Source organism: Podarcis filfolensis, assembly GCF_964270895.1.
Source record: "Podarcis filfolensis genome assembly, chromosome: 6".
NCBI classification, from domain to species: Eukaryota; Metazoa; Chordata; class Lepidosauria; order Squamata; family Lacertidae; genus Podarcis; species Podarcis filfolensis.
The window spans coordinates 77,687,579-77,710,433 of NC_139609.1; the positions used below are offsets into that span (position 1 = coordinate 77,687,579).

The 22,855-nt window shown below is 41.1% G+C and overlaps 2 protein-coding genes across 6 annotated transcripts; one reads left to right on the forward strand and one right to left on the reverse strand.

The window, feature by feature from the left end:
- The first annotated feature begins 1,052 nt into the window (after positions 1-1,052).
- Positions 1,053-12,744, forward strand: SERINC3 (serine incorporator 3). 3 transcript variants are annotated; one of them, XM_083618882.1, is made up of 11 exons: positions 1,353-1,561; positions 3,923-3,975; positions 5,360-5,521; positions 6,346-6,506; positions 7,191-7,270; positions 7,867-8,004; positions 8,590-8,759; positions 9,437-9,527; positions 9,892-10,075; positions 10,653-10,877; positions 11,929-12,744. In XM_083618882.1, the coding sequence occupies exons 2-11, from the start codon at positions 3,967-3,969 to the stop codon at positions 12,065-12,067; spliced, it is 1,359 nt and encodes a 452-aa protein (XP_083475008.1). In that variant the 5' UTR covers positions 1,353-1,561; positions 3,923-3,966; the 3' UTR covers positions 12,068-12,744. The 3 variants fall into 3 exon arrangements, with proteins under 3 accessions (XP_083475007.1, XP_083475008.1, XP_083475009.1); XM_083618883.1 differs by having other exon boundaries at positions 1,368-1,561; positions 3,926-3,975; XM_083618881.1 differs by lacking the exon at positions 3,923-3,975 and having other exon boundaries at positions 1,053-1,561.
- Positions 12,745-13,003: 259 nt separating this feature from the next.
- TTPAL (alpha tocopherol transfer protein like) lies at positions 13,004-22,458 on the reverse strand. Of its 3 annotated transcripts, none has more exons than XM_083619075.1 (5): positions 22,312-22,458; positions 19,185-19,639; positions 17,040-17,233; positions 16,411-16,521; positions 13,004-15,658 (listed from the first exon to the last, which is right to left on the reverse strand). In XM_083619075.1, the coding sequence occupies exons 2-5, from the start codon at positions 19,621-19,623 to the stop codon at positions 15,383-15,385; spliced, it is 1,020 nt and encodes a 339-aa protein (XP_083475201.1). In that variant the 5' UTR covers positions 19,624-19,639; positions 22,312-22,458; the 3' UTR covers positions 13,004-15,382. The 3 variants fall into 3 exon arrangements, with proteins under 3 accessions (XP_083475201.1, XP_083475203.1, XP_083475202.1); XM_083619077.1 differs by having other exon boundaries at positions 21,649-22,331; XM_083619076.1 differs by having other exon boundaries at positions 21,619-22,329.
- Between the last annotated feature and the right edge of the window lie 397 nt (positions 22,459-22,855).

Sequence of the window (22,855 nt, forward strand, 5' to 3'; positions counted from 1 at the left end):
GGTTTCTGTACCTCCAGGGGAACAAGCCACCGGGCGTCGCATTACAAGTGAGCAGAAATGTGAAAGCAACTTTTTATCTATCTATCTATTTTAAATTTTATTTATTTGGTTTTCCAGATTAAAATTTTACTTTGCTTTTGAGCAACACTGGCTGAAGCTAAGGAGCAACTGCAGAAATAACATTAAGCCTTGTTAACAGAGAAATCTGAGGGCTCTATTGGACAAAAAACAAGGCACCAGGCAGGAATACCAGAGCAAAACAGCAGCCAGTAGGCTTGGTCTTTATTGAAGACTATCATGACAGGACTCCCACCTGCCACAAGGTGGAACAAGATGGAAGCCCCGAACAAAAGAGCACCCAAACTCTATTAGCTGCCCATATTACACCCCCCCCAAACTACATCATGGTTACATCATGAAAGGGGAGGTCTGGTGGCAGTAATCTGAGCATCCTGGACCCTGCCCCAGGGTTCTCCTTGCCCTCCACCAAGCACCCATCAAGTGTAACAAAAGAGATATTTACATTTCCCTGTTTCCCAGCCAAGTTAATCATACCCTTTTGTCTTCATCTGGGTTTGTTATTTCTGGAATGGCTACCTGTCTGGCACTCAGGTATCAGGATGCCAGGAATTATCACTCAGGCAGAGGGGCTGCTGAGTAGCTGAGCTCACATGTCTATATGAATTTCTGAGCCAGTACATAGATACATTTATCAGTGAATTCTTACATTTGGTATTGTGCAGCAAAGGCCCTTTGAATAGATAGGAAGAAACTGTGATGAAGTGTATTGTGGGGACAAATCACAAAAATCACAAAAGTGATTGTGCTGATTTTTATAGTGGGCTGCATGTGCATGATATCTGCTGGTGGGGCAACCTCCCCCCCCCCCCACCTATACATAAATTTCTGCAACAGCCTGGAAAGCAAGGCAGATGACAAAATAACTGCCTGGTCCCGGGTAACGCCATCCTTCAGGCGCAGCCCATCCATCAACCAAGCTCTAAAGAGGCTGTTGCCAAGGCAACCGTTCGCACCAACGACGGCTAATCCCATTGAAGACAGGCGAGGGGGGAAAGACCCTTCTTCTCCGTCCCACCCCCTCGAAGAGACCAAGATCTCTAATAGGCCAACCGCTGACAATAAACGCTTGTCCTTTAAAAACCTTATAGCCAATCAGCGTCGCTCATGGTCACTGCGTCACCGCCAACCCTGCAGCACATCCCTCCGCTCTTGTTTTCTCTTTTCTGTTTTTTGTTTTTTTGCCTTTTCCGGCCTCGCGACAGGCTGGGCCTCGCCTCTCCATTGGTCGGCTGCTCAGACCCCACCCCCGATGATCGGGCCTGCGGCGCCCGGCCAATCAGCGCGGCCCGGAAGGGTGGCGGCGGCGACCACAGGGCCAACAACAACAACGGCGGCGGCAGAAGCGGCTGAGGCGGCACCAGGCCCGGAGGGGAAGGCGACGGAGTGAGGCGGAAGCGTCCACGCGGGGGAAAGCAGAGAGCGGAGGGGCTGCGTTGCCGCCATGGGGGCCGTGCTAGGGGTTTGTTCCTTGGCCAGCTGGGTAAGTACCTGAGGGGAGAAGGTCGGGTAGGCCCCGCCGGGAGGCGGCTTCCGGACTGAGGGAAGTAGGCCGCGTCGTTCCCTATCCCCTGTTTCCGACCTCCAGTGGGTGTCAGGGTTGCCGCCGTTTCCCACAGAGGCTGAGGGGGCGGCCTCGACAGACGTTCCCAGGTGCCTTTTGCGGCTCTGGGGTTCAAATCGAAACCTCCATGTCTAGGAGCACTATATCTCTATAAATACCGCGACAAATAACTCGTTGTCCAGGTTTGGGGCCTCGCAAGATCCCTTGCCTGATGGCTGCTGGACCTAAACGGACCTTGATGCCACATTCCGATGCCCGTTTTACTCGCGAGTAAGCCCACTCAAGCTCACCGAGGCTTGCTTCTGTGTAGATATGCTTTCGTTTCGCCCGAACCAGGCCGATCCAGTTTCGTTTGTATAATCATGCCTTTCTTTGCTTCAGATTTATTTATTTGAATTTGTATACCACTCTTGCTCCAAAGGGATGCGGGTGGCGCTGTGGGTTAAACCACAGAGCCTAGGACTTGCCGACCTTTCGGCGGTTCGAATCCCCACGACGGGGTGAGCTCCCGTTGCTCGGTCCCTGCTCCTGCCAACCTAGCAGTTCGAAAGCACGTCAAGGTGCAAGTAGATAAATAGGTACCACTCCGGCGGGAAGGTGAACGGCGTTTCCGTGTGCTGCTCTGGTTCCGCAGAAGCGGCTTAGACATGCTGGCCACATGACTTGGAAGTTGTCTGTGGACAAACGCCAGCTCCCTCGGCCAATAAAGCAAGATGAGCGCCGCAAGCCCAGAGTCGTCCGCGACTGGACCTAATGGTCAGGGGTCCCTTTACCTTTAAGCCCCACTCAAGCTCACTGAGTCTTGCTTCTGTGTAGATATGCTTTCATTTCTCCCTGTTAGGCCGATCCAGTTTCGTTTGTATAATCGTTCCTTTCTTCACTTCAGGTTTATTTATTTATTTGGATTTGTATACCACTCTTCCTCCAAAGATGGTGGTTTGCAACATAAAGATACAAAGTTCAGCACACAAAATACATAATAATAAGAAAAACAAACCAGTAACACTTCCCCCTCCCACCAACACACTTATAAGGCCATGTAGAATGTTGGTCAGCCTAAAGATATCGTGAAGGCGCCAGACAAGCCTCCCTTCAGAGAGTATTCCGTAAAGGGAGGGGGGAGCCATCTTATTCTTATTTTGCCACGCTCTAGAACTCTTGTGGTGAAAAAAGGCCTCAGATGATGATCCCAGGATCCCAGGGCGTTTTGCAATACTGGGCTTCCCCAGTATTACAAAAATGAATGAAAACTAGTAATGGCAGGTTAACATCAAATCGGAAACAGGATGGGGTATTTGGGTCTTCACTCTTGCAATATGGCAGTGGTTCTCAAACTTCTTTTTTGTGGGATACTTTAGAATTGCTTTTTTGGCATATGTTTAATATTTCTTATCTATAGCTTTAAAAAGAATAATTCTGGAAGTGGTTGCTGTACTAAACATCGGATTTTGGGGGGGGGCTTTGTTTTTTAAAATTATTTTTGCCTACTGTTTGTCTTTATGGCAAGGAAGGAGAGTTCATTTGGACTGTGGTTCTCTTTCCTCTCTTCGCCAAGACCTGTGATTTTATCTCTAGGAATGATGTTAGTTCCTAATCCAGGAAGTGCTGGCTGAGTCATAGCCTCAGCACGTTGACAGCTAACATTTATCCATGAGCTTTTTCCTGTGTAAGCAGGTATTACAAATCCAGTATTAGGTGACTGTCCTTTTTTATCAACTTTCTTGGTCTGGCCCCATTTGGCTGTTTTGGATGGACTTAGTAGATCACCCAAAATTTTTATTAAAAAATATTTTTTTTGAAACTAGGATCTCTACAAGCACAACCGTGGTATGTTCAGAATACAGAATGTGTGCTCATCTGCAGTAGCACTGAGGCATTTAGAATAAGCAAGCTTAATTCAGATTAAGTGATGGTAAATAGGCAACATCTCTTTAAATAAGGGAGAGCTGTCATAGCCAATTGAACAAAGGATGGTTTCATATTTCTTGTCATCAGAAAGGGCATGAAGCTTAACATTAGCAGCTATAACTCCCTCCAAAGTGCATCCAAATATTAAGACTTTTTATTACATAAAAGTAAGCTTTTTTGTGCTGCCAAGTTATCAAACGTTTCGTAATTCACTGAAATGATGACATCAATTTGCAAAGCAGTTCCTTGCGCTTGAAAGAACAGAAAGTTGTATGGAGATATTCCTCAGCGTTTCCATGACCTCTCAGAGTAGTGTAGAAATGAGTTACCCTCACCACCAGCAGTTTGAGTTGCCTATTTTTCTTTTTCCAGTAGTAGTTTGGAGTTAGTCCCTATCAAGAGAGAGTTATGTGCATATGTGCAAGGTATTGTGTTCCTTTGTTTTCAGGCATGAGTAAATGGAGCGTGCAGTGTGTGTGCATGAACCTGAGGCATGAGTCGTGGGCATGTGCAACTAACAATAAACATGCAGTACAATAGTTTTACAGCATCCACTTCATTGATTCTTAAAGTGGCTGCTGGGGTATTCCAATGTACCTGTGAGAACTGATAACATGCCACCAGAAATAAGTTTATTCAAAAGCTGCTGTAAGACGAAGGCACTCATCTGTTCAGGTAGCAACCCATAGTGTATCTGCATGGTTCACTGGTCTGCCTTTGCTTATTTCCAGCCAACTTTCCACCAGGAGTAGAATTAGCAATAAAATATACGTTAAGCAGCACATTCAAGAATAAAACAAGATGGATAAACTATAATCAACGATTTCAATTGGAACTAGCGGTTGCTTTTTTCCTCTGAAATCAGCCAAAAAGGCTGCCAGACATTGACTGCTCTTTTTATGAAACACGAGGCTTAAAGTGCTTGTTTGTGGATGAACCAGTTTGAGTTTTCTTTATTTTCTTGTGACTGCCCAGATATATGACTTGTTATAGTATATTTTAATATATTTCAATTTTATTTTTGTATGGCTCTAATAATTTTCTACAAATCATCTAGTTAGGGATGGTCCTTGATCCAGTGTGCAGATGGGGTCAGTAGCAAAGGGCACCATTTTTTAGCTCTGGCTGGTTCCCCAACTACAATGCTATCTGACAAAGCTACAGTTTGAAAAGCCATTTTAAATTTAGAGAATGGTTTATCCGTAGAGAAATAGCACAAACCATTCTGAAAATCTGTCAGCCATTAAGGAACATGTTGTGGTTTATGATTATTTTACATACACAATTTGGACACAGTGCTCAACCATATTCTCTTTCTAAAAACTAACTATACTGGTTTATAAGGTGGCGATAGGTTCATGGTGGTGATAGATTGATAGATTTAGTGGGACGCAGGTGGCTCTGTGGTCTAAACCACCAAACCTCTTGGACTTGCTGATTGGAAAGTCAGCTGTTCGAATCCCCATGACAGGGTGAGCTACCTTTGCTCTGTCCCAGCTCCTGCCAACCTAGCAGTGCAATTATATAAATAGGTACCACTGTGGTGGGAAGGTAAGTGGCGTTTCCGTTGCGCCAGAAGCGGTTTTGTCATGCTAGCCACATGACCCGGAAAGCTGTCTGTGGTCAAACACCGGCTCTCTGGGCCTGAAAGCGAGATGAGGGCCACAACCTCATAGTCGCCTTTAACTGGGCTTAACTGTCCAGGGGTCCTTTACCTTTTAGATTCATGTGACTCTATACACAGTATGTACTTTGTATGTAAGAGTTAACACTTAAGATAATATTTTCATTTCCATTTCCATTCTACAGATACCATGTCTGTGCAGTGGTGCATCATGTTTGCTGTGTCGCTGTTGTCCCAACAGCAAGAACTCCACGGTGACTCGACTTATTTATGCCTTCTTGCTTCTACTAAGTACTATTGTTGCTTGTATCATGCTGGCACCAGGAATGGAAATGCAGCTGAAAAAGGTACTGAGACTTTTTGTGACGTGTGTTTGTAACACAAGTCACGGTGCACAGATTCACCTACATATCATATGGCATGCAACAGAGACTGAAATACAAGATGATAGTATTTTCATTAGGCTCTTGCTGTAAGAAGGGAAGGGCAAGTGGATTGTTTGACTGGACTCATATTCCAGTGTCCTATCTCAGCTAATATCGGAAGAATGTTCCATGTATAAGGTGAAGATCTTTAGATTTATTTTGCTAAGCTTCAGTTAGCCGCCTTATGCAATCCCTCTTCAAATGCTATTTCACTAGGATTCTCTGGTTTGCTGCAATAGTAGTCTTTCCCTGCTTAGGTGTGTACCTCTTTTGCATGTTGGTGGTTGGGGCCCTGGGGCCTTCAGCTGATCCTACTTTATTCTGTTCAATTAAAGATGAGTTTGTGTTATGTCACTGCATTAAAATCATACGAGTTGGAATGGTCACCTAGTCCAACACCTTGCAATGCAGGAATCCCAACCTCTGCTTTAAAACCTTCAATGAAGGAGAGTCCACAACCTCCTGAGGGGTTATGAAACTTCTAGTCTGTCTGCCATAACACAGGGTGATTTAAGTATAGTTTGTGGGCTTTATGAAGCCCCAAAATACTATAAAGTGGGCCACCCATTTGGTAGTGCAAAGAGAACATCAGCTTTCATTTTTCATCAGCATTTCAAATCTTGTTGAGCAATGGAAGCATATGCCGAAAGTTCAGTAAAATGGTGTGTTGTTATTATTTTGTAAGGTGCCTTCAAGGTCTGCTTCAGCTGAGAAAAATCTTGGGATTTGTTGCTCTCTTCTTTCAGGTGCCTGGATTTTGTGATAAGGTGGTTCACTGTGAAGAATTGGTTGGATACAGAGCAGTTTACCGAGTCAGTTTTGCCATGGCGGTGTTTTTCTTTCTCTTCTCACTAATCATGATACAAGTGAAATCAAGTAAAGATCCAAGGGCTTCTGTACATAATGGGTAGGTTGGGAATGTGGACTGGTCTCTTCTTTCCTCTGCCCAGAGCATTAAACTCATAAGCACAGAAAATTGCCAAGTGAATATGTTCATGTTTTACTGAGTGGGAGCTAGTGCCCCCGTGAGGCAAAATAGAGGTATAACCAGTAGCTTCTACTTTAAAAAAAAGATACTCATAGACTAACAGCAAAGTCCAGTTAAATATATTCTAGCATTTGTGGGGCAGGGTGGGCTTTATGTTCACTGGATACTAGGCATTAAGTGGGCAGCTTTGATGGGGCTTCCCTTTGAGATGTTAACCTAACACTTCCATTTGGGGCTCATCAGTCCTTGGCTCCTGGGTGCTTCCCCATTCTCCTGTGAGATGGAGCAGGCAGGCCTTGGTGGAGATCTGGGACCATGTTCTCACCCCTAGGTTCGGGTCTCTAGGAAGGGATCACCAGGGGGTTATTTACCAGGAGCAGGTGAAACGTACAGTGTCTAAAAAGACAATATGTCATGAATATCTTGAAGTAGACATGGGGCTTCCTTTTAGCTAAGTGAGATTAAGATTGCAACCCAAGTAACTATGCAGGCATATACGTGACCACCTATCTTTATAATACTTTGGCACATCCCTTAAAGGTGCTTGACTTTGTTAGCTTAAGAGAAATTATTCTAATCAGTGTTCTGTTTTTTTAAAAACAGGTTTTGGTTCTTCAAAATAGCTGCCATTGTTGGCATCATGGTTGGAGCATTTTACATTCCAGAAGGACCTTTCACAACAGGCAAGCATTGATGGATGAGGAAATAGAATTTCCCTTAGCTGTTGCTATTAAGTGAAGCATTTGGTATTCAATAAAGTGTCTTATTAAGCGTTGATTCAGTTGTGCTCATGCCTCGGGGGGGGGTGACATATGAATTCCTTAGAGTAGTCGCAACTATGGTGACAGCTCGTATTTTACTGAACTGTTCTTTTTAAAAGAATTGGGTTCATGAAGAGCTGGAGCTTATTAAATGCAAAAGTTTTTAGGAGCATATACGTTTGCCCACTCACTTAACAGATAAAGGGCTGGATTCACCTAATGAGCTCTGTAAGCCAAAGTGTACACAACAGGACTTTCCTCCTTTTGCCCTGTGTACCCCTGTTACCCAAAAGTGACTCGGAGGGGGGGTGGGTCAGGAGAACACCAAGAATAGTGTACAGAGGACAGAAAGCGGGGATGGTTCTGTCTGGTAAGCTGAAATGCTTGTGGGGAGGAAACATTCATCATAGCAAGATGCTGAATTCCACCCAAAGGCTCTATAACTTCCTTTAAATATATTTAGCCAGAGGTTGTCAAAAGTTAAGAGGTTGATTATAACATTCTCCTTTTCTTTCTAGCATTGTTTGCTATTGGCACTTGTGGCGCCTTCTGCTTCATTTTAATCCAGCTGGTACTGCTTGTTGATTTTGCGCACTCCTGGAATGAATCCTGGGTTGAACGAATGGAAGAAGGAAACTCAAAATGCTGGTATGCTGGTAAGTGCTGTTTAACTAGTGAGTAGCAAAAATCAGCAAGAGGCAAGAAGTTTAGTATGAAACTCTGTGTTTATTGGCCAGCGTGTCAGCATTGTTGATAAAAGAAGTTTGGGCCCAGTGAAAGAAATGGGATCCACACAACATCTGCTAAACATTGTTGCTTAAATGCTATCACTGTAGCAAGGTGTGTGTTGCATAAGAAGTTGTGACATTCGGAATGAAGGATATGTCATTTAAATCTTAACTTTGCCAACGTCTTGCTTGCCTCTGAGCAAACCAGGTAGCTGCTCTTCTTTCATTACGGAGGAAATACGTGAGATGTTGGTGTGATTGTATAGCACTTTTGAATACTAAATGTGTTTATTAGTAAATAATTGTGAAGGCAGCCATATAAGCTAAGAAAATGCTTTATAACTAATTTGTGGTATTATATTATGCAAGCCCTGCGGAATGTCAGTATTTCCCATGGAGGAGAGGGATAATATTTTCCTATTTGAAACAGAGTCTTAATCGGTGTTCTGATAATCTTTTGAAAAACTGCATTGTAATTTAACAATTGAACGTTGAAATGTGCTTTTCCTTTAGCTCTGTTGGCATGTACTGGCCTTTTCTACACCCTGTCCTTTATTGCCGTTGTGCTCTTCTATGTCTTCTACACAAAACCTGATGCCTGTACTGAGAACAAGTTTTTCATCAGTTTTAATATGCTTGTCTGCATTGCTGTGTCAATCACATCAGTCCTTCCAAAAGTCCAGGTATGATGAATTCTCCATTGGATTATTCTGAGGGATATAGGTTAGGATGACTTATTCGGGCTTGTATAAATATCCTTAGTTAGATGTGGTTTTTATCTTGCAAACCACCTCAGGAGGAGTAGGTGAGTGTGTGGAGCAAAACAGACTATAAACCCTTTGGTAAAGCTGTATAACACTTGCTGATATTGCTGGAGGGAATGGTGGTCATGTAATGTACTGTTTTGGTGCCACTGAACTACAACTAGTTGAGGATCAGTATAATGTTTAGCTGATTGCATTGAGACGCAACATGACAGCAGACATTTTATTCGAGGGCTGGGGAACACAACTAGCAAGATTGCATAGTCATTCATAGAAGAGTTGCTTGCAAGAAACAGTTTTGGATATTGAAAGAATAGTCTGGAGGCTGTACTAAAATACATGAAATAATATATGTGGGTAGGGGTGGCATGAGAAAAGTAACTCTTGCCCATGGAAACTGAAATATTTCTCATCAGTTCCCCAAGTAGTTCTTGTGCCTCTACTCATGCTTCATATTCCCCTCTGTACAGAAGCCTTAAGTTGTAGTGAAAGTGAAATCTTTCCAGTCAAGGCTAACCAACATGGAGTTAAACAAAAAAGCAATCTACATGGTTCAGGTACAGTTCAGTTATATAAAATTTGCTTGTCTCAAACAGGAACACCAGCCTCGTTCTGGCCTTCTCCAGTCTTCTATCATTACTCTCTACACGATGTACCTTACTTGGTCAGCCATGTCCAATGAGCCTGGTAAGCTTTCATAAGTGCAGATAATTGTGCCTTCAAAACAATAATGGTAGTGGAGACAGTTGTGAAGGAATAAAAATATACTGAATCTTTGAGTGTATTAGGAATTGGAACCCTGCAGGCTTCTAAGAGATGCACAGGTTTAGTTAAGTATGAAGGCAATAAATAATCTCTTGTCCGGCTACTTCACATCTGGAAATCATATATACTTTGTGAGTTCATGATGGGGGAAGAATTAGATCAAATTCCAAGTTTTTTGTAGAGCATTTTCACTATGAGAGGCAAAGAGATTCTGGGTTTATTACTAGGCTATAAACTCTCCTGAGAGTGAGCACTATTTTATAAATCTGTGGAATTTATTTTCCAGAACGCATCTGTAACCCAAGTCTTCTGAACATCATCAGCCAGATTGCTGCTCCTACTTCCATCCCAGCAAATGTAACTGCTATTGTACCTGTTGTTCCTACACCTGGACCACAAAAGCTGCAGTGGTGGGATGCACAGAGCGTTGTTGGACTTACAGTCTTCGTACTTTGTCTCTTGTATTCCAGGTAACATTTGATCTCTGTAGTTTCAAAACTTCAGGCAGATTCTTGAGAATCGCATCTTAGGTTTAGGCGTAATGAACAGGTGGCTGCTGTGTTTTGAATCAAGGTAAACATTAACTGAACATAAAGTTAGGCGCATTTCATCAAATTGTTGGAGCAGTAGGGTATCTTATGCCATTAATAAAGTATTTGAGCTAGACTTCAACTGTAACGGAATTCCATGAATTTTTATCTCTTCCCAGCATGGCTGGTGGTCAAGAAAGTTGGGAGTTGTAGTCCATCCATTTCTAAAGGGCCACAGTTTTCCCACCCGTTCTAAGGATTTTTAATGTATTTTTTACACTTGTAATTCATTCCTCCTCCCAGAGTTGAAAGCAGATTATATGTTTTCCAGCGGTCTCGTTTCCAATCAGCTTACATAGCCAGGTCTACTTAGCATCTGTGGTAGAATTGCATTACATACTTACAGACTCAGGTGTTCTTGGGCACTTTGAATAAGGCTAAACAATTTACTGGTAGATTTCAACTTTCTTATTCAATCTGAAACATTTAACACCCTCTTCCTTGAACCGTTTTGCAGTATCCGATCTTCCAACAACAGTCAAGTGAACAAACTGACTCTGTCGACAAGTGACAGCGTCATTTTGGATGATACTACCGGAACTGGTAGTGATGTAGAAGATGGAGAAATTCGCCGGGTACCGGATAATGAAAAGGATGGTGTCCAGTACAGTTATGCCTTCTTCCACTTCATGCTGTTCCTTGCCTCCTTGTATATCATGATGACTCTTACTAATTGGTACAGGTAAGAATAGTTTGCGGAGATTTAATCAGATAGTATAATATTGTTGCTGACAAGTACAGTGAGGTTATCATAATCATCTCAAATATTAACTACTATTTTTAAATTTACTTTCTTAAAAAATGGGAACCTAGGAGTCTGCCTTATAACAAGTTGGACATTAGTCCATGTTGCTCAGTATTGTGCACACTGACTGGTAGCATCTTGCCAGGCTTTCAGATTGTCTTTCCCAGCCTTGCCTAGAGATGCAAGGGAAACTATCTGATCTTCCACAATTACTGAATAATAGTATTCTTTGACTGCTTTAATGCCGAGAGGTTTACATGCATTCTCTGTAATCTTGCGACAGCTTTATAATGAAAGTCAGTTACTTCCATGTGTGTGTGGCTTACCTAGTCACCCTGTGAGTAAAGCCAGAAGCTTCCAGCTCATAACGTGTGCTTTGATATGCTGCTTCTAGTTGTGTATCAAAATTGTAGGACTTGCATCTCTATAATAAAGTAGGATAGGTACTTGGTGTATCTGAGCCCTTTTTATAGTTCATAGTTCAAGATAGTTATCTGAATGTAATGAATTCATAAGTATCTAATGAAGTATATTAGTAGTCTCATTTCCCAGCCTTGCTGATTGTTGTAATTAAAAGAAACACTGTCTCTACAATTCCTGAGTGTACAATAGATATGCACATAGCCAAATTAAGTTTGAAATCAAGGTAGTGGCATAGTACCTGCTTCAGTCTGTATGACATATCTTGTTATACAGCTGAATCTCTTTTTGTTTTTCCTGTTAAGCCACTGTAATATTCTAGCTCTGACTATTAACTCATTAAGCTAGATAGTTCTCTTATGCTTCAAACTGCATGACATCTTGTCAACTGCTAGCCCGCTTGGGCACTGACAGGAAGAAACCGTTGCTTTCATGGGACTTACTTCTGAGTAGACATGGTTACAATGCTCATGTTAGTCACCCTAAGCCCTAGTTTCTTGCATGAATAAATTAGGCTTAAGCTTTAAGTTATGGCTTAATTCATTTTTACCATTTATTCATTCCACAGCCCTGATGCCGAATTCAAAACTCTGACAAGCAAGTGGCCAGCTGTCTGGGTGAAGATCTCCTCCAGCTGGGTTTGTCTCCTCCTCTATCTCTGGACCTTAGTGGCACCTCTTGTCCTTCCTAATCGGGACTTCAATTAAACGATAATTTCTCTGAAAGCATAGAAACATGAAGTTCCTCTCTGCTGAAAGCCAAATGGTCTGTATCGCTTCTTGGAGCCAAGGCTCCAGCCATCTCTCCTGCAACATATACAGATGAATAGAAAGCTGCTAACTTGTATAATGCTTGATGCAAAAATCTAAGCTCTGTACATTTTGATATGTTTAAATGAAAGCTAGCTTTACCATTAGTCTACTACAGCTGTGCTGTTTGATACCGTAAAAAAGCCAGTAGTATAAACAACCGAGTTGAAAGAAAAATTGCTTGAGCTTAAAGTAATATATTTTAAAGTTATTCTAATGCTTCAGTATATGGAAGTGAAAGCCATACTGCAGGTGTACATTCCACTTCAAGAAAACATGTTTAATGGCGTTTTAACATACAGAATCTGTTTTTCTCAATGGAGCAGCATGCTATGTAGTATGGGAAGTTCAAATCATCAATTTTTGGATCACTGTAGAAGACCAATTTTATAGAAAAGTTCTACTGAACTTTAGTATTTGTCAGTTAATTCCGAATGAAGTATCTACTATGCTTTAATTAAATTATATTAAAATAATTTGAAGTGCTTTTTTGTCTAATATTTGCGATGTGAGTAAAAGCCAGTGCATCGTTTTGTCAATCTTGGCATTTGCACTATAAACATGTTTGATTAAAATTACCTGTTCAGTCTCTCTTTATTTTGGGCAGAGGTATGAAAAATCCTGTATATCTTTTCAAACCACAGTTCAGAGAATTCATGTCTGGAAATTGGGGTAATGAGCACCACAGAATGGAAGATCAGTTGTTCTCTCCCTGAGCTGCTTTAAAAAAAATTAATCCAATCCCCCCCCCCCACATACCTTGATGGCTTCAGAAGGCAGTCAGATCCCATTGTGTTAATTGTATTGTCAAATATTGTCTTGAAATAATGAGGCTGTCTTAAGGTAGATGGTTTAATATCCACTCATGCATAAAGTTACAATTAAACTATTCCTTTTATAAAATGCAATATAAAAATAAATTCTCACAGGTGTATACTGTAACCAAACACCTGACTTCTACATACAGCAAAAGGCAAAACAAATACTGAAACAATTTACTTAGCAAAATACCAAAACTGACTGACGGAACAGTAGAAATAAAGCACCTCAACTACTATTCTGGAAAAAACCTCAAAAATTTTAATAGTGCCTGTCAAGCCCACTGTATAAATTCAAGTATCTTTCATTTTCTGTTAGACTTAAAGGCAATTTGACAGTTGTGGTAGGTTACCAATGTCTCTTTCTTAAGGCCTGGTACTGTTTCAATACGACCAAATAATTTCTTAAATAAAGGTCGAGGATACATTAGATATATTAGCTGCTAATATCTCTACTTGAAAAATTAGTGCATTAGTATAAACATAATACCTGAACTTTAACTTCTGTAACACTATGCTAGCTGTTTAATTTGCCCCAAATTTAGAGGGACAGTTTAAATTAAAAGATAAGTTTAGATCTTTTTCTCCACAATAATGAACATCATTCAGTATCACGTGTTTTCACACTTCTTACATGCACAGGAGCTACCTGTGACTGCCAGAAGAAATATTTACACCTAGTATATCCATTTCAGAACACTTGTAAAAAGCTTTGAGTAATAATAATAAAACTTGTTTCAAATGCCTATGATGGCCTATTTTGATAACATACCACATAGTATAATCAAAATTGCCAAAATTGCTTCACCTTTTGGCAATACAGAGGCAGATGGTTATGCTTTTTTTTTAATATGAGGGGAAATACAAGTTTGGCACTGACAATACAAAAAGTCCACCAGCTGAAAACCTTCTATTTACAATAAGCACCAGTTTCTGGTCTGTAGTTGGCACTAAGTAAAAGCCTCTGCAAATAGCTCCAACCATCTAGTTGAAAGTGCTAAAAGATGAGGTGGTAATAAGTGTTGACCTGCCTCCCTCTAAACATGAAACAGCAGTCAATTCAATCTCCACAAAGGTTTCAGGCTGAAGTGCTGGATGTCACAAATATCTAAGTTAATCTACAACTCAAGACTATGAAAGAAGAGGAGGTTGCGTACATAACTCCAAGACCAAACACACATGAGATAAGCCACGAATAAAAGGAAGACATAAAGCACTAATGCACATTAACAAGGACAACCATGAAGGACGGACAAAAGGAAGCCAATTTAGCACTGAGGTCCAACTGATAACATCCCCCCCTCCACAAACACACTGAACGGAAAATAGTTACACTTACAAAACAGAAATTGTGCTTGTAAAATACCCTGTCCATTTGGTTTACAGAGACTCAGAAATAAACACGTCTAAACAAGCATCCTTGCTTTGCTGGACAGACATCTACAACTATGACAGTTTCTGTATTACACCCCCCAAGACCTATGGTAATAGAATTCTATAACTAAGGCAGGGTATTAACTGGCAGCTAAGCTAATAAGCAGAATTACCTGTCCCTTTCAGTTGGTCCTGGTACAAATTCAAGTATGGGCATAAAAACGGTGTACAGATTCTTTAATGCTTTCTATTAGGCAGAGTGAACATGTGCTTTCATTGATTTCAGTGGTTTTAATGATACCCACTGCATTTGCAAACCCTGTCTGCAAGATTCAAGTCTAAGGTTTGCATCTCAGTGGCAACACACCCCCTACAAGAGAAGAGAATATGCTTATATGTGGAAATAACTGAATAATGATAGCGATAATCAGAGCGTGTCAAACCAAAGTGTATCAGAATGGCAGCCCAACATTTACTCCTAGAAACTAGCCTGCCGTAAAACAGCTACCATTCTATCACACAACCAATATTATTTCTTTCTTCTCTAGGGAAAGTCAGTACTGTATAATGCATTATGATGCTTCTGCTTTGTCAAAACTGTTGGCCATTTTAGCTCTTTTCAGCCTGAGAAAGTCTAGCACTTTGACCCTCAACTTGCTCATTTGAAAGCAGGTCTCATTCATTTCAGAGCAACTTACTTCCAAATAATTGTGCTTAAAACCTTGGCGTTAGCAACGTTCCTTAAGTCACATGACACATTTAATCGTAGGAGATGCGGCTGTTTGCAAAGGGTCAAGAAACCGCAACGTTTACGGTGCCTCAAAACTGCACCCTTCTCCTGGATTGCGGTAGAACTTCACCTTGCTCCATGGCTTCCCCTTTTTAATTTGCTTTGGTTCCAATGTAAAGTGCCTCCCTCAGCTGTCTCTACCCCTAGGCTACAGTCTACCTAAGAACAAGGCAGAGTTCAAAATCCCTTTGTAAACAGGAAGGTGACCTTTTGGAAGCTTTAACTGCTATGTTAATAGCAGGAATAGAGTTGCGTTTTCAAGCTTCGCAAAGAGTCATCACATTGCTTCTCATCAATCTCCCCAGTCAATAATGGGTCGAGAGGAGAAGAGTCAGTGGAGGGAGCCAGAAGAGAAGCATCATACAGGAAGTCATCCTCTGAGGCCAGCAGCAGCTCATTCCAGGCAGAGATATCCAGTTTCCCTGCAGTGCCCCCATATTCTTCAGGTAGGATCCATGGTGGAAGGTTGTGGTGAAGAGAGCTCAAGTCTGACCCATGAAGAAAAAACTGAAAAAGAAAAACCCAGAAGTTACAACAACACAGGTTCAGTATCCTTGAAATAATAATGTAACACTCTGATATAGTATTCTTGAAATAATAATGGGATACCTCAATTTCAAGAAATTCAGAGTATAATTCACATTGTGTATCCAAATAACTGTGGCAACAAGAGACCAGGCTGATCCTAATATTAAATTGTGACCCACCCTGGGGCCTGCTGGTGAATGGCAGGAAACAAATTTACCATATTGAGCTCCCGTTGCTCAGTCCCTGCTCCTGCCCACCTAGCAGTTTGAAAGCCCGTCAAAGTGCAAGTAGATAAATTGGTACTGCTCCGGTGGGAAGGTAAATGGTGTTTCTCTGGTGCGTAACCCCAGAGTCGCCCACGACTGGACCTAACAGTCAGGGGTACCTTTACCTTTACCCACCTGGTTGCAACAGCCACTACTCCTCTGCCATTGTAAGCTGTGCAAGGTGGGAGAAGATAAGAGGAGGCCCCTTACAGCTATGCCAAGTAGAATTCCATTGGTCACAATTACACTACAGATATATGCAACTTGCTAGTCTGACCTCTATGAATGAACAACAGCCTGTCTGCAACATTAGCCACTTTCGTTGCGTCTTTTGGACTGTAGGCCTTTGGGGCAAGGGTTGTCTTGTGTTTACTGATGTTATGTAAGCTGCTCTGGCAGCATTTTCAGCTGACAAGCAAGATTAAAATGCTTTAAATGAATGAATAAATAAAAATAGCCACTTACCCGATTTGCTATTTTCTCTTTCAGAAAGGGTTTGATGATGGCAAAAATTCCCTTGAATATTCGAGGTTCATTTATAATATTGACAGCTTTTATTCTAATAGGAAAGCCATCCTAAAAACAACAACAATACGAGTCAGGTTTAGAAATACTGGTTACTTTATGAATAGCTTTTACCAGTTTTCAAAAACACACATTTAATTTACTGATGTATGAACTCACAATGGAACAAAAATAGCTCCTTACAAAAGATCTGTAGGCAGCAGGCACATTTGTGAAGATTCAATTTTTTTATTTTTATATATACTTGTGAAGATTATAGAACAAATGTGTGCTGTTTGACCCACAAGGTAACACTTTAAAGTACACACACGTCTTATCCAAGGTGAAATATAATATTTTAAGAGAAGATACCAATTACTCGAACCTTCATAAGGATCTCTTATAATTAAAATCCAGGTTTCTTTCAATTGAAAATGAAGACTGTTTCAAAGCTAAACTATGCTCACAAAGATATTCCACTCCTTTGTTGAAACCCACCCATTTCCATAAGCACCTGTGTCAAGTGAAATGGCTTTTAATATTTGTTGGTTATATAATTATTTTTTCCCCTTTATAGATTCAGATCTTACCTGAAGAATTCCGATCACTTTTTTGCCTATAAATGGACCAAAATGAGATGCCTTAGACAAGCTGACTCCTTTGTAGTCTGCAAGGATAACAATTCCATTCACCTGGGTCTCTTCAGACTGAATGAGCTTTTCTAATGTTAAGTATATGGCACGAATATTTTCAGTAATTGGGTAGTTACTTGGGATCCATCTGTCTATGGTTATAAGACAGAGATGATAAGTTGCAAAGCTGAATAAACCAACAGTACATTTCAAAACTGAATTTTCTATTTGTCTTATAATGGTTAGTCATCCTTTAACAGTCTCTGTCCTAATTCACATTAGTTCTTCATTAAATAAAACCCGCAGATGCTTCAAGAAGCTGATCTTTTCGTATGCTTTGTGCTTGGACTTCTGGAGCAAAGCAGGGCGTATATTTAAGGACAGGTGATGTTCATTTTCCTTGGGGGGAAATGATGTATTATTCAGTATGGGAAAAGGTAGAACAGTATGGGTAGAACAAAATCTCAAGGATGTGTAACAATAAAGATTTTAATGCTCCAACCTATTTCAAAATACAGTTGTTGATTATTCAGTTGGTTATACAGCAGCCTCAAGAACAAAACTTTGCGCTTTTTTAAGTGCCTCTCTTAAAGAACTGTGTTTCAAAACACCATGTGATAATAAAATATTTATGTTTGTGTATCCTCATGATTTCATCTCTCTCCCACCCACCTAATTACCATTAATGGTATTTTTTGATTTCTCAAATTCCATGCAAACAATTTTAAAATAAAAATGTAATACTGAGTGAATATAGATACTGGAGCAAGTAATAAGACAAACTTTATATATATATATACCCACTACTAACTTTTGTTGATATCTAATTATATCCCTCTCAATACTAAAGGAGAAAGGTGGGTTTGAGCCATGAGGCAAGGGGGTAGGACATTTTATTATTTATATCATTTGTTTATTGCATAAAGTTTATACACAGCTTGTGTGTAAAAAAACCAAAAAACCTCAAAACAGTTTACAAAAAGATAAATCAATAAAATCAAGAACAATTCACAACAATAATTTAAAACATACAAAAGTTAAAATACTTAAACAGATTAAAATTATTTCACCTGGCTAGGTTTATCAAAACAAGAATGCTTTTTTGCAGGCACCCAAAAGAGCACAGTGAAGGCACCTGCTTGATCTCAACAGGCCGGGAGTTCCAAAATTGCTTGCCTGGTTTTCTCTCTCTGGGCTGTCACCATGCATGGTGTTGGCCAAAGGTCAGCACAAGATGACTGGAGGTTTAAATTACTAAGAGGCCAAATTGTCAGCCTCAATCCATAAAACTGTCGTCACCACATCTTTTCTCCTATGTCAATGAACTGGACCCAAAACATAACAGCAGTAGAGTAACCAATCAGGGACAAATAAATCCCAGCTACTTTCTTCAGCAGTACACTGTCCAAACCATTCCATTAGAGATCAAAAATATCATACTCCTTTATGGTCTGTTTAAGGCAGGCCTACTCAAAATTGAGTTTCTTTCAAAGATATGTCTGCACCAGTGTTTTAGCTCACAACTGTAATTTGAAATATTTTTGGTGATTTTCTCAATGATAATATATGCCTGAAAATACTATATGTATGCACTGAGGATGTTTGTTTTTGTTAGCTCATATATTATGTTACAACATACTATATTAGCATTGAAAACATATTCTGTCTCCTATGTACAATTCAGATTTAAGTAACAATTTAAAGTGTTACTTTAAAAGACTGGTGTAACAAGAAGAAAAAGTAAATATTTATGGAAAGCCAGGAAGGAACAAAAGGAAATGTAGGATTTTAGTCCTCTAGAAATTATATAAGTACAACAAATAACAACAACAATATCCCATCTCCTCATACAGAAATTACAGATTAAAAAAATGTGTTCTGAAAACTGAACTCCCTGAAGTACGTGAATTAATGACACAGTTCTCAAGTCATTAACTGCATTTCACTGGATTATGCAGTAATATTAGTAATAGGGGAAAGAAAGCATAAGCATCAAATGAAATATTTGTATCTTTTTTAAAAATACAAATTTGGTAGCAAGTCACAAGAAGCAATCCTAAACAGTTAACCAAAGGCAGGGGGGAGAAGTATTAAAAAAAATACCTGGGCGAATGCAAACAACATGGCGTCCTTCAGTATCTAAGTGAGAAAGCACAGTGACAAAACCAGACTCTAAGGCAGGCTTTATAGCAGACGGTTTCAGGTTAGTAAAAACCTCAGGCCAACTCCTCCTACAGCAGTGATAGTTCACAAGGAGCTGAAGTGCCCGATCATAATCAAACTTCCGGGCTCTAAGGAACCTGAGCAAGAAAGCGTCATCTAAACATGTTCCCAGGTTAGGATAGTCTTTGCACACCATGTCTCTGAGGGCTTGAACATCTCGAAGCCGCCACTCAGGTTTTTCCTGCAGCTCTTCACGTGCCTTGGCGACAAGTTCAGCGGACAATGAGCACACATACTTTGGCTGATCTGGCAGGACCTCAATCTCTGACAGAGATCCCACAGAGGGACTTGGAATGGTGCCATCACCATTTCCTGACATTGGTTAGTGGGAAAATCTGCAAGAAGATAAAAAAACAACAACACAATACTATGAACAAACAGCATCTAGGAAAAGTGGTCAGAAGTGTCTACCTAATCTTCCATATAAGTCTTAAGTATTCCAAAATAAAACACCTATTTACTGGTTCTATGTGGGCTTAAGAATCACTCTGAAAGATTCTTTAGTCAGCTCTGATTCAGAGCAATGTTTGTACAGGAATAGCTCCACCTACCCCATTGCTTACGACAAGATACTGTTGGATATCACCTACCACATAAATTTGCATATAAGATTTCATTTCAACTTCAAGGGGAAGGGTGCTTTTCCACTAAGAGCTGCAATATTCTGAAAGCGATGCAGAACTAAGTTTGCACAAATGGTAAGCCAAACTATTGCTTAATGCAAACACATGAGCGTGTGAACTCTTGGAGAGGAGATTGTGGCCTCAAGTCTTTTACTGCTGAGGGTTAAGCATGTTATAGGAACCTAAGCTCATAGTTTCTCTCATTCAGACAAAGGATGAGCTGTAATCTTGTTCTTGGTTTACAATTCGTAAGAACACAAGAAGAGCCTGCTGGATGAGGCCATCTAGTCCTGTTTTCACAGTAACCGACCAGATGCCTATGGGAAGCCCACAAGAAAGACCTGAGCGCAGCACAACATATTCTTCTCATGGTTCATCTGGAGCGAGACAAAATATGAGCCTGGGTTCAGACAACACATCCCAAACCAAACATCCCTAATGCAAGAGAGAAAGGGAAAGCATGTGCTATTTAAGAGCAGTATCCAACTATTAGTATTATGCCAAAATTTATAGGCAAATCTATTGTTATTGTTCTGGGGACCAAAGCTGTAACTATTCCTTGATAATGTGAAGTGTTAAAACTTGTCAAACCTAAGGTTATGAGCTGACGGGGGGAAAGACAGGTGAGGACAAAGGCAGAATTACAACTGCATGTTACAACAGTCCCTCATAAAAACACAAGACAAGCCCTGCCAGAAGAAACCAAAGGTACATCTAGTCCATTATCTTGTTTTTCATAGTAGCCAACCAGGCATTTCCTAGAAGCCCATAAGCAAGGGCATGCAGGCAGCAACCCTCCCGCACTGAATCCCAGAATCCAGAAGTCAAACAGAGCTATGCTTCCACCAAGCATTTAGGTGCCATATACCCACCATAACTCACAGCCAATGACAGGTGTTTTCCCGCCCATTAATCTGACTAGCTGCATATATCTAAAGCACTTGCTCCTTAAAGAATCTGGGAACTGTAGCTCTCTGAGGGGTAAAAAACTACAGCCCCTGATGTTCTTTTTCTTGGGGTGGGTAGGTGTTGCTGCTTTAGACCGCCACTTTCTTTGAAAGCACATGACTCCTCCCAATTTCGTACACATCAGGCTAGATCCAGACCAGGGCTGGATTTAGGATTGATGAGGCCCTAAGCTACTGAAGGTAATGGGGCCCTTTATATGTCCAGCTGACCTTTGTCAACAACAAATTGTCACTGTTTTTGTGTGTTGAATATATGCTATATGGTAATTTATGGACCTAATAGGTCCATGCATAACACAAAACACTGTTGCTGTATGTAGGTTTTATTTTATTTGTTTTTTATCTTCTATTTTGGAAATGTACATGCAGGTTTTCCCCCCTTTAATTTTTTTGGGGGCCCCCAAGAGAGTGGGGCCCTAAGCTATAGCTTGTTTAGCTTGTACGTAAATCTGGCACTAGATGTATGGCGTGCCCACCGCCACCTTCTCTGAAAGCACATCTCTCCTTGCAATTTCATACAAATCAGGCTGGATCCAGGCCACGCCAGCCGCACTTCTGATCCCACCAAAAGCAAAATGAAGCGAAGAGAGACTCCCAAGCCCCATATGCATAGCTGTCAACGTTTCCCTTTTTTAAAGGGAAAATCCCTTATTCTGTTCCCCACCCCCAGATACTTTTTATTGCTTTTTTTGTAACAACAACCAATAAAATAAATACTCTTACATTCAAAAATTTGTATGTCTTCTTATTTACCCTGTGCCTTATTGCGCCCGGACTTCCTTCCATCCCTTCAACGGTTTTCATGTCTCAAATCTTTTCTTACAGTTTCTTATTTACACTCCATCCACATCACAAGATTTACATTAACCCTGCTACAGTTTTTAAATTCTTACAATTACGCCGTATACATTCAACAAATTTACTCCAATCCTTTCCGAACTTTGCTTCTTTTTGGCTCCGAATCTTATAAAATCAATTTCGCCAATTCTATGTATTCAAACATTTTTGTCTGCCACTCCATTAAAGTTGGGATTTCTTGGAAAATCCCTTATTCCGAATAGGATTCCTCGCAAGAAAAGGGAAAAGTTGGCAGCTATGCCCATATGTTTCAATGGAACTAACGAACGTGACGCAGGTAATTGGCTGAATCGGGGCTAGTTACTCGTCTTGAATCGCCTGCCAGTTTCGTAGAGCGGCCTTTCCCCGCTCCCACCCGAGGGAAGAAAAACTCTCCCTCCTCGCGAGTAGCCTTTGGAAGCCTCCAGTTCCCTGGGAAACCGCGCGCGGCTTTTGCCGAAGCGACGTCCAGGAGGCAGCCCAAGTCCTCGGCTGGAGCCCCGCCACCGCCCGCCAGGCCTCCCACCTCAGCAGACGCCGACAACTCTCTCCCTCCCTCCGGTCTCCCCGTCCCCTCACCGTAGCTCCAGCTCCACTGGAAACTGAAGGGACACTTTCCAGGAAGAAAACCCGCTCGCGACCCGGAAGCACTCGGGTGACATCACAAACCTTGGCCCGCCCTGAGCGAACCTAAGAACGCGCGGGTGGGCGTAGGGTAAACTAGGTGTGTGACTGGGCGTGCGCGGAATTCCTGGAAGGCGGCGCAGTTGCGGAGCAAAGGGCCGCAGTCTGTTGGTTCGGAGCCGTAATTCCGGTTCCCGATGTGTGTCAGGGTTTAGAATCCACCTTGCGCAGGGTCAGGGAGGGTAGAGGAAAGGACGGGAATGCAAGCTCTAATAAGGTAGAGTTAAAGAAGAGGTAGCGTTTTGTCTTTTTTTAATTTTAAAAAAGGATCGCAAGTGCTTTGAAATGACCCTGCTTTCTATCTATCTATCTATCTATCTATCTATCTGTCTATCTATAATTTTATTTTATTTATTTTATTTTATTTTATTATTTTGTTTTGTTTTGTTTTGTTTTGTTTTTATTTTTTTAAAAAAGCAGAAAAAGCAGAAAAGAAACT

What these genes read in the sequence shown, in the direction of transcription:
- SERINC3 (XM_083618881.1), top strand. Translation starts at nt 1,523, where the DNA reads ATGGGGGCCGTGCTAGGGGTTTGTTCCTTGGCCAGCTGG. An exon ending in CAGTCCTTCCAAAAGTCCAG is followed by an intron (nt 8,760 to 9,436) that starts GTATGATGAATT and finishes TGTCTCAAACAG; the next exon opens with GAACACCAGCCTCGTTCTGG. An exon ending in AGCCATGTCCAATGAGCCTG is followed by an intron (nt 9,528 to 9,891) that starts GTAAGCTTTCAT and finishes TTTATTTTCCAG; the next exon opens with AACGCATCTGTAACCCAAGT.
- TTPAL (XM_083619075.1), bottom strand. Translation starts at nt 19,623, where the DNA reads ATGTCAGGAAATGGTGATGGCACCATTCCAAGTCCCTCTGTGGGATCT. An exon ending in TGTTGTTTGCATTCGCCCAG is followed by an intron (nt 17,234 to 19,184) that starts GTATTTTTTTTA and finishes TTATAACCATAG; the next exon opens with ACAGATGGATCCCAAGTAAC. An exon ending in AAGTGATCGGAATTCTTCAG is followed by an intron (nt 16,522 to 17,039) that starts GTAAGATCTGAA and finishes TGTTGTTTTTAG; the next exon opens with GATGGCTTTCCTATTAGAAT.